The 11,741-nt window shown below is 36.0% G+C and overlaps 3 protein-coding genes across 3 annotated transcripts; 1 reads left to right on the top strand and 2 right to left on the bottom strand.

Annotated features, from left to right (window-relative positions):
* Nucleotides 1-830: 830 nt before the first annotated feature.
* LOC116349280 (homer protein homolog 2) lies at nt 831-3,634 on the bottom strand. The gene is made up of 7 exons (XM_031780645.1): nt 3,381-3,634; nt 2,311-2,395; nt 1,984-2,247; nt 1,679-1,903; nt 1,434-1,606; nt 1,041-1,371; nt 831-965 (listed from the first exon to the last, which is right to left on the bottom strand). Exons 1-7 carry the CDS (start codon nt 3,404-3,406, stop codon nt 858-860), a joined length of 1,212 nt encoding a protein of 403 aa, XP_031636505.1. The 5' UTR covers nt 3,407-3,634; the 3' UTR covers nt 831-857.
* A 291-nt stretch (nt 3,635-3,925) lies between these two features.
* Nucleotides 3,926-9,583, top strand: LOC116349279 (alpha-mannosidase 2). Its single transcript, XM_031780644.1, has 11 exons — nt 3,926-4,261; nt 4,331-4,872; nt 4,930-5,231; nt 6,181-6,258; nt 6,358-6,579; nt 6,639-6,888; nt 6,955-7,183; nt 7,245-7,624; nt 7,691-8,357; nt 8,436-8,849; nt 8,920-9,583. Exons 1-11 carry the CDS (start codon nt 4,145-4,147, stop codon nt 9,064-9,066), a joined length of 3,348 nt encoding a protein of 1,115 aa, XP_031636504.1. The 5' UTR covers nt 3,926-4,144; the 3' UTR covers nt 9,067-9,583.
* LOC116349281 (HSPB1-associated protein 1) lies at nt 9,571-11,142 on the bottom strand. The gene is made up of 3 exons (XM_031780646.1): nt 10,379-11,142; nt 10,182-10,312; nt 9,571-10,113 (listed from the first exon to the last, which is right to left on the bottom strand). Exons 1-3 carry the CDS (start codon nt 10,959-10,961, stop codon nt 9,634-9,636), a joined length of 1,194 nt encoding a protein of 397 aa, XP_031636506.1. The 5' UTR covers nt 10,962-11,142; the 3' UTR covers nt 9,571-9,633.
* Nucleotides 11,143-11,741: the final 599 nt, after the last annotated feature.

Raw genomic sequence — 11,741 nt, 5'->3', positions numbered from 1 at the left:
ACATCAACTAAACTGCGTCAAAGAGTTTGTTGGTATTGTGTTTAAAAATAGCCGCGACTGCCAAAGTGCAACACGTTTGATTATCTATGTATGTATATTTCATGTATTCCAAAAAAGAATTGAATAGTTCGTCAGAATGCTATGGCTTCATTGATCATCATTGATTTCAGAACAAATAAAGCCAGCTTTAAAATTCGTTACAAATTGGTTGGTGTCGTACAAACTTTACATATCAGTATTGATTTGTTATCATTTTTTTGTTTTGTTCTCTAGTCTTGTGAAAAATTAAAAATTCATCAGTAGAAAAAGAAAAAAAGGTAAGTAAACCACATGGAATTATTTCGGAAGACCGGTTTTGGTTTTCGATTTCGATACCAGAATAGTGGCTGTTTTTGAAGTTGTTACACTTCCACCATCACAAGCTGTGCTCTGCAATCTTCGGCTATTGCTACTATAAATATTTGTGCTGTTGTAATTGCTGCTGCTGCCTCCACCGCTGCCTCCGCCGCCGCTATTAGTACCGTCAATGCTACTATTGGAATAGTTTTGTGGGAGTACGGAATCATCGTATTCGAATTCTTGCTGTTGTCTTAATTTGTAATGTGCTGCTGCTCTATTGCCACGTCCGTAGTTGAATTTTTGCTGTGTTGACCCGCCCCAACCGCAACAATGCGCGCATATGAGAAAATGACTTACTGATTGCTATTTTGCTATTTTTTGTTTTTGTTTTTGATGATTTTGTAATTTTGTGGGTTTTTTTTTGGTTTAAGGAAATGTTCCTCTTAGAATCGAATTGATTTGTGCCAATCCAAGTGATAGAGTGTACTCACTTCGTTATGGCAAAGCAGGTCCAATTCTCAAGTGCTTTTGTGATCTTGAATGATTTTTTCCATTTCTTGCTGCACATTGCACATATCGACCAGGGTCTTGGAAAATTTATCATTTATATCTATTAGCCGCTTAAACTGTAAGAGAAATTAAAAACGAAATTTACATAGTACTAATCCACCAAATCAAATAAATCGTGTGCAAGCACTTACACTTTGTTCATTGCTTTTATCTTTCACATTTGATTTCGATGCTTTTATCTGTAGCTCTTGTATCTCTTTTTCCAATGTTATGATTCGACTTTTGAGCTTAATATTTTCGATTCGCATCTCTTCGTTGTGTTCATTGACAGCATTACCGCCACCCAATGGTTTCATCGCATCCATTTCACGTTTAAGGCGTAAATTTTCCTCTTTGTACGTATGCAATTGTCGTTTCCATTCATCAACATTGGCGGTGGACTCTTGTAAAGCGCTTGTTAATCGATTATTGTTACTTTTCAGTGTGGTCAATTCGATTTCCCATTTTTTTGCATTGGCACAACTACAAAACCGAAATGCAATTTAAGATTTTTGATGAGAATGTTTACATTTGATTTGCATTACCTTTGAGCGAGCGCTAATTTAAGCCGTTCGTTTTCATATTTTAGTTGTTGTTCACTGTGTGGACCCGATTCCGTCGATGAATTGTTCAGCGACGATGAAGCCTGTTTCAACATTTCGATGTTTGAAGCATTTGTCGTTATTTTGGTGTGCATTGGACTATCTGGATTGGTATTCTGTAAATTTTGAAAAGACAGCGGAAGTAGTATTGGATATATGAGTGCCATACTTAATCGAGAAGTATATACCTTAATCTGAATATTGGCTACAGCAATATGTTCTACACTATTTCCTTCGTCAGTCTGTTGTGGTGGCTGTTGCTGCTGCTGCTGCTGTTGTTGTTGCTGCTGTTGTTGCTGCTGCTGCTGCTGTTGCTGTTGCTGCTGTTGTTGTAAACCACCTGTTCGAACCGTGACGGGTGAGGTGTTGGCCGAAGTAACCGGTGTTGCAGCCGAACTACCATTTGTCGTACTCTTTTGAAAAAAAAAAATTATGTAACATTTTTTCTTTTTTAGCGATGTGTTATAAAAAATATAATAAAGGTTAAACGCACTTTTGTGTTTTGAATGGCATTCTTTGTCGCTTCCTTGACCTCTTGGAATTTCTCAACGAATTTCGTGAGTTCGGCTTCAGATGAAAACCCTAAACCGTAGACTGTATTGGCACGTACATCACTCCATTGTCCAAACTTTTGTGATGTCTGAGTAAATGACATATTAGGCGTTATTGTTGAATTTATGACAGCCTTGCTTCCCTCCACACTGATAATACGATACAAATTTCGCGACGAATCGTAGAAAAAGCTGACCGCTACGGCCTTTGCAAAAACGAAATGAATTTAAGATTTTTGATAAAAATGTTTACATTTGATTTGCATTACCTTTGTACTTGCGGTGATCCATGTTCGTTTTGTCTTCGGATCGATGTGAAATACATGAGCATGACATGTGAAAATTGGTTGTTCACTAAATGAGTAAGAGAAAAACAATTATATAAAATCTAAACGATATATCCAACTAATTTTCCACAATGACAAAGAAAAGTGCAATAAATACAATGGATTGACACAGTTAGTAAAAATATATCTGCTTTTGTTATGCATATGATATTTGTATTTTAATTGTGCATCAACACAATACCACAATGTATATAACGGCTTGAGTGTGATATAATGACACTTTAATTTTCGTTTGTTCGTGACTTTTCATGGCCAAACATAAACAAAGGCGTTCCACTTTTGTTGAATCGGCTCAATGCGATTTTTTTTGTTCAATTTGTGATCTGTCGTTAGCTATGCGCTTTTAGATTTGATTTGCATAACATCGAAATGCACTTTCCATTGCCAATGAGTTGGCGCAAAAGAAGAAGAGAATCGTCACTTTTTTTCATTTTAAGAACGATGTTCAATGTTGCACTGTATGCAATTTGACCTTTCATTCATATAATCAATGGAAATATCTCACACTCGACACACATTTTCTCATAAAATGCGAAGCGAACCAAAAAAGAAATGCAGATTTGTTTATTTACTCAATATTTATATGCGTATATTTCTTTATTCTTTGTTTATTTTCACAGTGTGTAGCGCTGAGTTGAATTGGACTGGAAATATCATGGTCTAATTAAGCCTACGCCTTTCGTAAATAGCACTGCGGTTTTCTCCAATAAAATGAATTTCCATAATTTAATTTAAATTTGCTTTTTCTTCTTCAAAACCAAACAATTAACACAAATCACCAAATTCGTCAATCATGAAATAATGAATTTATAATTTCGCAACGAATGAGAGAAAAAAACTACTCGGGCGGAGTCAAACAGTATGCAACATCCTTGTGGATAAAAAAAATTGTGTTTTCACATCACGTTTCACCGAACCGTTTTTTGACTTTGTGGAAAAATTTATCACAGAAAATTGTTTGGATGCATCCAATGAAATATGTATTGAATTACCCCATGGCATCACGGTCGTGGCTCATAATCTTGGAAGAAGATTTTTGCACTGAATGCCCGTCGAATTGTGTCGTTTTGTTGGTCGCGGTTATAGTTTTTTTTACGTAGTGTGTTCCTTTTTACGCTTTTGTCAAATCAATGCACCAAAAACTGTATTTTCACTTAAAAATGGCGAACATCAATAACAATAATACTACATAGTCCAAAGGCTGCTGGTGCTAGTACTGCTGCTGCCACTTCTTCTTTGTAGATATTGTATTGTCTATCGTATACATGCACAGCCGAATGACCGTCAAACAAGCACCACTGTCAGCGTACACACTCACACATGCACACACACCGACACAGGCACGCACACACGCGCAATTTATTTTAACCGACAAACACACTCTCTCTCTCCACACCGTTCTTGCACACATCTTTGGAATGTATTTCTTTTATGATTGTATCGAAAGATGAAGGCAACTTCATGACATTTCTCTCTGTTGGTCTACAATGTTTGACATTTCAACCAAGCGCATCCGTGATATCAAGTTACTGTTGTTGTTTTGCTGCTACGGCTACTATTGCTATTATTGCGATAGAATAGCCGCAGTGTTGTTCCCAAACAAATTTTTTTGCTGTCATTTTTTTTCTCGGTATAGTCACGCAATTGATAAAACGAATCAAATGTGACCCACTCAAGTGTTGCACAGTGAATCGTGTTCAGTTTTGGTATTTAAAATTAAGTAAATTATCATTGCGACGACACAACAGCGATAAATATGAGAAAAATGTTGCGGATGCGCCGAAAATTTGCATTGATTTTATGTGCAATTTGTTTTTCCGTATTTATTTTCATCTATTTTCTACTGAATCACTCCATTGCTAATGAGAAAAATGTAAGATATATTGAGAAAAATTTGTGATTTTCAATGGTGATTTATAATTTGTTTCTCTATTTAAAATAGGACGCGACAAAATTTCAACAAAGTTCGTCGAAAAGTGTGAATCACAAACATCGAGGTGATAGTGGTGATGTGCCGGCGAAACGGATGAAAAAACAAGAAACTGAAATCATGCGAAATGAAATCATGCCCGAAAGACCGGCAATAGAAGCACCGTTTCATGGCGACAATCAAAATTCACAGTGCAGATTTCGAACGGATATTGAACCAAAGCCAGACATTCAAATGTTAGATGTATATGAAACCATTCCATTTGAAAATGCCGACGGTGGACCATGGAAACAAGGCTGGAGAGTCACTTACGATGAACACGAATGGAATAGCCATCATAAATTGAAAGTATTTGTTGTTCCACACTCTCACAACGATCCCGGCTGGATAAAGACTTTTGATGAATACTACGATCAATTGACCAAATCGATTTTAACCAATATGCTGTCGCATTTGATTGAAAATCCAGATATGACATTCATTTGGGCGGAAATTTCATACTTCTCGAGGTGGTACGAGAATTTGTCGACGGATGAAAAAGACGATGTGAAAACGTAAGTTTTGAAGTAAGCGACGATTTTTATTTGGACTGATTCGAATTTTGTTAACAGATTGCTGAAGCGACGTCAATTGGAATTCGTAACCGGTGGTTGGGTCATGCCGGACGAGGCCAATTCACATTGGTTGAGTATCCTACAGCAGTTGACAGAAGGACAGACTTGGCTAAAAACTCACTTGAATGTTACACCGAAATCATCGTGGTCGATCGACCCATTTGGCCAAAGTTCGGTGATGGCATTGATACTGAAAGGTGCCGATTTTGAGAATATGCTCATACAGAGAACACATTATGAAGTGAAAAAATATTTAGCTAAACGAAAGCAGCTCGAATTTCGTTGGCGTCAACTCTGGGGTAAGCCAAAAACAACTTTTTTGTATTAATTTTTTTCTTCTCCACATTTTTAATTTAATGCAAATACAAAAAGTACACGTAGTCAGTTTTTGTTTGGTGCTTATCTTGCACTGTCATAAACATGATAACATTTGACATAAAAAATACGCAAATCCATATATGGTGTATAAATAGCACTCGAAATAAACGTTTAAATATGTTTGATTCACACGCTGCGCCAAATTTTCCCAATTATTGGTGTTCATTTTAAAGTTATATATGGATACAGCGTCGTATTAACATCACACAGTTATTGCTTATGACGGATTGTTTCAAATGATTGATTTTCGCGACGTTGGTTGCGCATTACACATCTGTTTCAATATTTATTCTTTATAATTAATAAGCTTTTGCTACGTGCAGCAAGTTCAATTGTTGAAAATGAAAGGAACAACTGAGAAATATTTGAAACATGTACAAGAACAATGGGTATTGCAAAATCGAATGTCAATTTCAAACAAGTGGCATTGGCACAAGGCAAGCCTTTGAAAAAAAAACAGAAATGAGCAAAAAAGTGTGTGAATGCTCCTTTGACAGAAAGCAAACAAATGAACAAAAAATATGTTTATCTTTTCAACAAATGTATTTGTTGTTTCACGATTTTCCGTGTTACTTCTTATCACATGTATTTATTTGTTTTCTGTCGAAATCCGTTCGTATATATACCAGACTATGAAATACAGTTATCTTTGGTGTATTACACAATACATAACTTATGAAAGTGAAATTTGCGTTGAAATAATCTGCAAAAAATGAGCGTCCTGTATATTTGTATTATTGAAAAGGTCAAAAGAGATATCATGCATTTTTATGGCATTCCCAAAATAGATTAATTAATCAGTTCCCTTCTTCTACTTTAAGTTGAATCTCTCCCCAATTTAATATTGTTTACTCCATTTTTCATTGCTAGATTCGAACGGTGACACAGACATTTTCGCGCATATGATGCCATTTTATTCATATGATGTGCCCCATACTTGCGGACCAGGTAACTTTCTTTTTTCTTGAAAATATTTTTTTTTGTAGAAAATAATTCAGTGAGAATTGTCTAGTTCAATTAATAAATGGGTTACATGTCCTCCCATAGATCCCAAGGTTTGCTGTCAATTTGATTTCAAGCGTTTGCCAGGTTATGGTCTTACATGTCCATGGCGCATACCACCGCGTCCCATTGATGATTCAAACGTTAAGAAACGTTCCGAACTCATTGTCGATCAATGGAAGAAAAAGGCGACACTTTATAAAACACGAGCGCTTTTAATTCCATTGGGCGATGATTTTCGATATAATCAAAACACGGAATGGGAAGGTAAAATCAAAATAATATCAGAATTATTGACATTTCTCTAATAACACTTGAATATACAGCACAGCGAAAAAACTTTGAGAAATTATTCGAATTCATCAACAATGAGCCATCGTTGCATGTTGAGGTGAAATTTGGCACACTCCAAGAGTATTTCGATGCGGTTCATGCTGAGAAGAAGCTACACGAATTTCCATCGCTGAGCGGTGATTTCTTTACATATGCCGATCGAGAGGACCATTATTGGAGCGGATACTTTACATCAAGACCCTATCACAAGCGACTTGACCGAATTCTGTTGAATTACTTGAGGTAAAATATTGTACAAAATCGTAATTTCTATGTTCATATATATTTATTTGTATTTGTTTGTTTCAGATCGGCTGAAATGCTTCATGCCTGGAGCGATTGGAATGATGAAAATCAATTGGAAAATCACTTGCAAGGTGCTCGTCGCGCTCTTTCACTGTTTCAACATCACGATGGGATCACTGGTACTGCTCGCGATCATGTTGTAAAAGATTACGAAAGACAGATGATGGATGCATTGAAATCATGCAAATTCGTCATTCAACAAGCTGCCTATCGTCATTTAACAAAGCCAAGTGTAAGTTTGATCTTTTATTTAAAAAAAACGAATTTGACTATAATGCGCTTCTTTTATATAGATTTATCAACCAGATTACAAATTCACCTATTTCAATATCGATGATTCACGTACAATTGGTATGAATGATAATCGGCCCACCATCATTCTGGGCGAAAGTTTACCAATCAAATATGTTGTCTTGCATAATTCGTTGCCACGGTACCGACAAGAAATTGTGGATTTCCATGTATCGAAACCATTTGTTATGGTCGAAGATTTGGATGGCAGAGCGATTGAATCACAAATTATTCCTGTTTGGTCGTGGCATAAAGGTGCATACGGAACTTTGGTACCACAAGTATCAACTACAAAATATCGCTTATTGTTCAAAGCGAAAGTCCCATCACTTGGCCTCTCCACATACATTATTCGCTCTACAAATTCTGTGTCGCAGAGTCTGTAAGTTGCATTTGAATCGAATTCTTTTTTTTTGCAAATTTACTAAATTTTTTAATAATTTTTCAGTGGCACCACATTCTCGAAACTTCAAATTTTCACACAATTTCCGTTCTCGGTGAATTTACCAGACTATCCAAATCAAGTTGAATTCTCTGAGCCGCGTGACATTACGCTTCGAGTTGGTAACGAAGGATTGTCTGCATCGTTCAATTCAAAAGGTCTACTGAAATCGATGTCAACTAATACCGATGAACATTTTCCGATTCACATGGAATTCTTGAAATACGGTGCGGCACGTGGCGCTGAACGAAGCGGTGCTTACTTATTTTTGCCAGACGGACCGGCTATACCAATGAAACAGCCGGGCTCAATAACTGTTTTACTTACCACCGGCAATTTGGAATCAAGCATTGCCACTGGTTTGCCTTATGTCATTCACAAAAATATATTCCGAAGCGGTGAGAAGGCATTGGAAATTCGAAATAAGGTCGATGTCGGCGATTTATCTAATACCGAAATTATAATGCGAATGTCAACCGGCATTGAAAGTAAAGATGTATTTTACACCGATCTCAATGGATTTGAGTATATCAAACGTAAACGGTTCACAAAACTTCCGATTCAAGCCAATTATTATCCAATTCCGTCGGGAATGTATATCGAAGATGATGCAAATCGATTAACTCTGTTGACCGCACAACCACTTGGTGGTTCTTCGTTGGCTTCGGGAGAGGTGAGATTAGACTAGACAAAAAAAGTCGTTTACAATGAAAGAAAATTGATTTTTTTTTTCTCATTCATAATTGTCTAGATTGAAATAATGCAAGACAGACGCTTGGATCAAGACGATAATCGTGGATTGGGACAAGGTGTTCAAGATAATGTACCGATTTTAAACATATTTAAATTGAAGGTGGAAAGTATGTCCTCGTGTGAAAAACGTTCCGAAAAATATCGCGGCGGCTATTTAACATCAACAATGCATACGGAGATGAATCGTTTATTGCATCCAATGGAGAAATTGGTTTGGCACGAAAACGATTGGATCGGTGTTCAGCCAAATTTCGGTGAAGAGCGGTCGTCACTCGATATTGGCACCGAAATAGCCGTTTTGAGGAATTTGAAGCACGTCGCAACCAATTCACATAAAAAATCTACCATGGGACTGGTCATAAATCGCGTACATTTGGAACAATGTAAAGACGAAAATGCAAGCAGCGACACGGTAAATTTAACATTTCATTTCATGAAAGAGACACATTATTTAATGTAATTGTTTCTCAAATTTCATGTAGATCAATATCCACCAAACATTGGGCATTAATCAAAACTTGGATATTTTCAATTCATCGTTGACCCTGCTTCGGAAAAAGTCACAAATTAAAACACCTTCGATGAACATTTGTCCCATGGAAATTAAAGCATTCATAATCAACAGATGATCAAATTTAACATGACGAGATGAAATTCAAATTTAAAAAACGAACCGAATGTCACAACATTTTTTTTACTTCTACCTTTTTTGTCATCAGTGTACTTTTGTTTTAGTTGTAATAGGCTGATTTGATGTAATAATTAATTGATATAGAAAAACCTCCTCTTAAAGAGGTGCACTCATTGACTGAATTGTGATTATTAGCCACTTATTTCCTTACCTTGTATATAGATAACCACTTGTGTTTTGCACATTTATTTATTACGACAAGTTCAGGAACAAAACCCAATTCACGGTTTTGTTTAGTTCATAAAACCATTAAACTCTAGATTGTGTGAAATTCAACAAAATCAAAAATAATAATTGTAATCATATTAATAATTTTGCATAAGAAGCAATAAAACTTTGGATAATGATTAAAAAAAAAAAAACAGTTTATAGAATCTGTATACAGATATAGAATCGTATATGATTGGACGAAGAAAAATTAATAAAATGAAAGAAAAGATCATACCATTAAAAAAGCGTATTTTATTTCACTGCATGTTGATTGTTGAAACAAATGTTTATTTTTTTAACTATTTTGATTGCGAACCTGCTGCACATACAACTGACAAGCACTTGTTACAGTTTTTGGATGACAAACAGCGTTTATAATATTCTCTACCTCTTTAAACTTGCTTCCACTGAGTCTTCGGCCATCGAATGAGTGATTGTATCGTATCGAATTCTGTAATAGAATCTGTCTAAATCTATCGTGACTTACTGGCTCTAATTTACAAAAAACATTCAAAAATTTATCACGAACTGTTCGACCACACTGTTGACTTTCATGCGAATCAAGTGGATCACCATTTTTTGTATTCTCTATCACTACATCGGCTAATGGCTTAAATAAATTCATTAGATTTAAATCTGGCTCATTCATTTCATTTGGATTATAAATATAGTTTCTAAGCTCGCCGGCGATAAAATCAGAATCGTCTGCAGTTATCTGATCGATTTGCATTCGTATAAAGCATTCTCCAAGACGAGCCAAACAGTCTTTGGCATCCTGAAAATGAAAAAAAACCACACTGTTTTAAAATCCATTAGTTAATGGCATTCTGCATGCTAACATACCAATGGAATCCATGTATTCACAGTCAAGCTCGTGTCCAAGTTCTCCACATAATGCCACCAATGCGCCGGTACGATTAAAACATCGCCTGGATTCAAAATGACCTCGAATGCATCCCGATTTTTACCCACATCTATAAAGCGAAAAAATATTCGTATCAATTAAATTTACACACACAATTCATGTATGAACAATGTACCTCCAAATTGTTCCATTCTATCCGGACTATAAAAGTTCTGTGTACAGTAAACGCTCGATTCTTCGAATGGTACACGAGTTGGTGTCAAGGGTGTGCTTGGTGGAAATAGTAGCCACGATTTCCTTCCGAAAACTTGGACCACAATATTAAAGCCATACGTGTCATAGTGACATGGAGTATTTGCACCTGGTGAACCAAGCCAAAATAGAATATCATTGGCATTTTCGAATCCAAATTTTGCAAATGATATTGATTTTTTTAGAGTGTCGGGCCACACCACGATGTCGCGATAGCTGTGAGAATACCATCGATCTTTGAATGCATTGTCTTCTTTGGATTTCTTGGCAAATTCTTGGAACGTCAGTTGTTCATGTGTTCGAAATCGTTCCCAATACGGTGTATCACAATGTTTCATCGTTCCGCTGGTGAACTGAACTGCTTCTGATCGTGTATGTTCATGCATTTTTTGGCACCATTCATCAATGCTCAATTGAAATATATCCCAATCCAATTGAAAATTACGCAGTACATACGGCACAGCGGCCGTCGAAACCGCTATTTTCATATCAGCCGGATCAATCATTGTTCTTTGTTTTTCTTATTATCGAATTAACTGCAATACTAAACTTTTAAACGCACATTGAGTTTTGGATGAATTTCAAGTGAATTAGTTAATAGTGTTTGACCCCCTCTTTCGGCCCATCTTCGACTGGTGAAAGCGAAACTTCTTAAAACCATTAAACACTTGTCAAAATGATTTGTTTTCTTTTGAAAGTCAATTTTCACAAAGTGACATTTCGGCATGCGGGTAAATTAACAGCGTTTTATTATCGCTTTTCGTCGATAGATGTCGGTGCTTGAAACAAATGAATAGCCGAAGCAAAAAAGACACGTGTGAAATTGAGTTTACCTTTCAATATGTTTCGCTTCTTTCACCATTCGTGTGAAATAAGCGATTTATGAACTTCAAATTCAACGATGGTGCACCATCCACTTTATGTATTTTTGAAAAATAGAATTGGAAAATAGAGAGATGAGAATTATGTATTGCCACCGTATGAGTTTAGATGTGATGTTTTGAATATTCAACCGCTTTGGAGACGGCGTATAAATGACTCAATATTTTTAATTTATGACCTCCTTTTGGGAAAAATAGTATCTAGTTCGCTTCAAAATAAAATTGTATACACAAGACAGCAATATAATGTAAACCAAAGAAATTTAAGAAATGCAGAACTTATTAGAGTTAGAACATTTACATCGGAATATGCACATAACCAGCCATTTTACGTGACTTGTAGGAATTTTAATTTAATAAGAGAAACGTTTTTAGAATCAGCATCGAGACAAATTTTTAGAAGTA

Source organism: Contarinia nasturtii, unplaced genomic scaffold (assembly GCF_009176525.2).
Source record: "Contarinia nasturtii isolate CC-2019 unplaced genomic scaffold, AAFC_CNas_1.1 Cnas_scaffold_2861, whole genome shotgun sequence".
Lineage (NCBI taxonomy): Eukaryota > Metazoa > Arthropoda > Insecta > Diptera > Cecidomyiidae > Contarinia > Contarinia nasturtii.
Note: the sequence above shows the minus strand (reverse complement) of the source record. Positions and strands in the feature narration are given on the sequence as shown.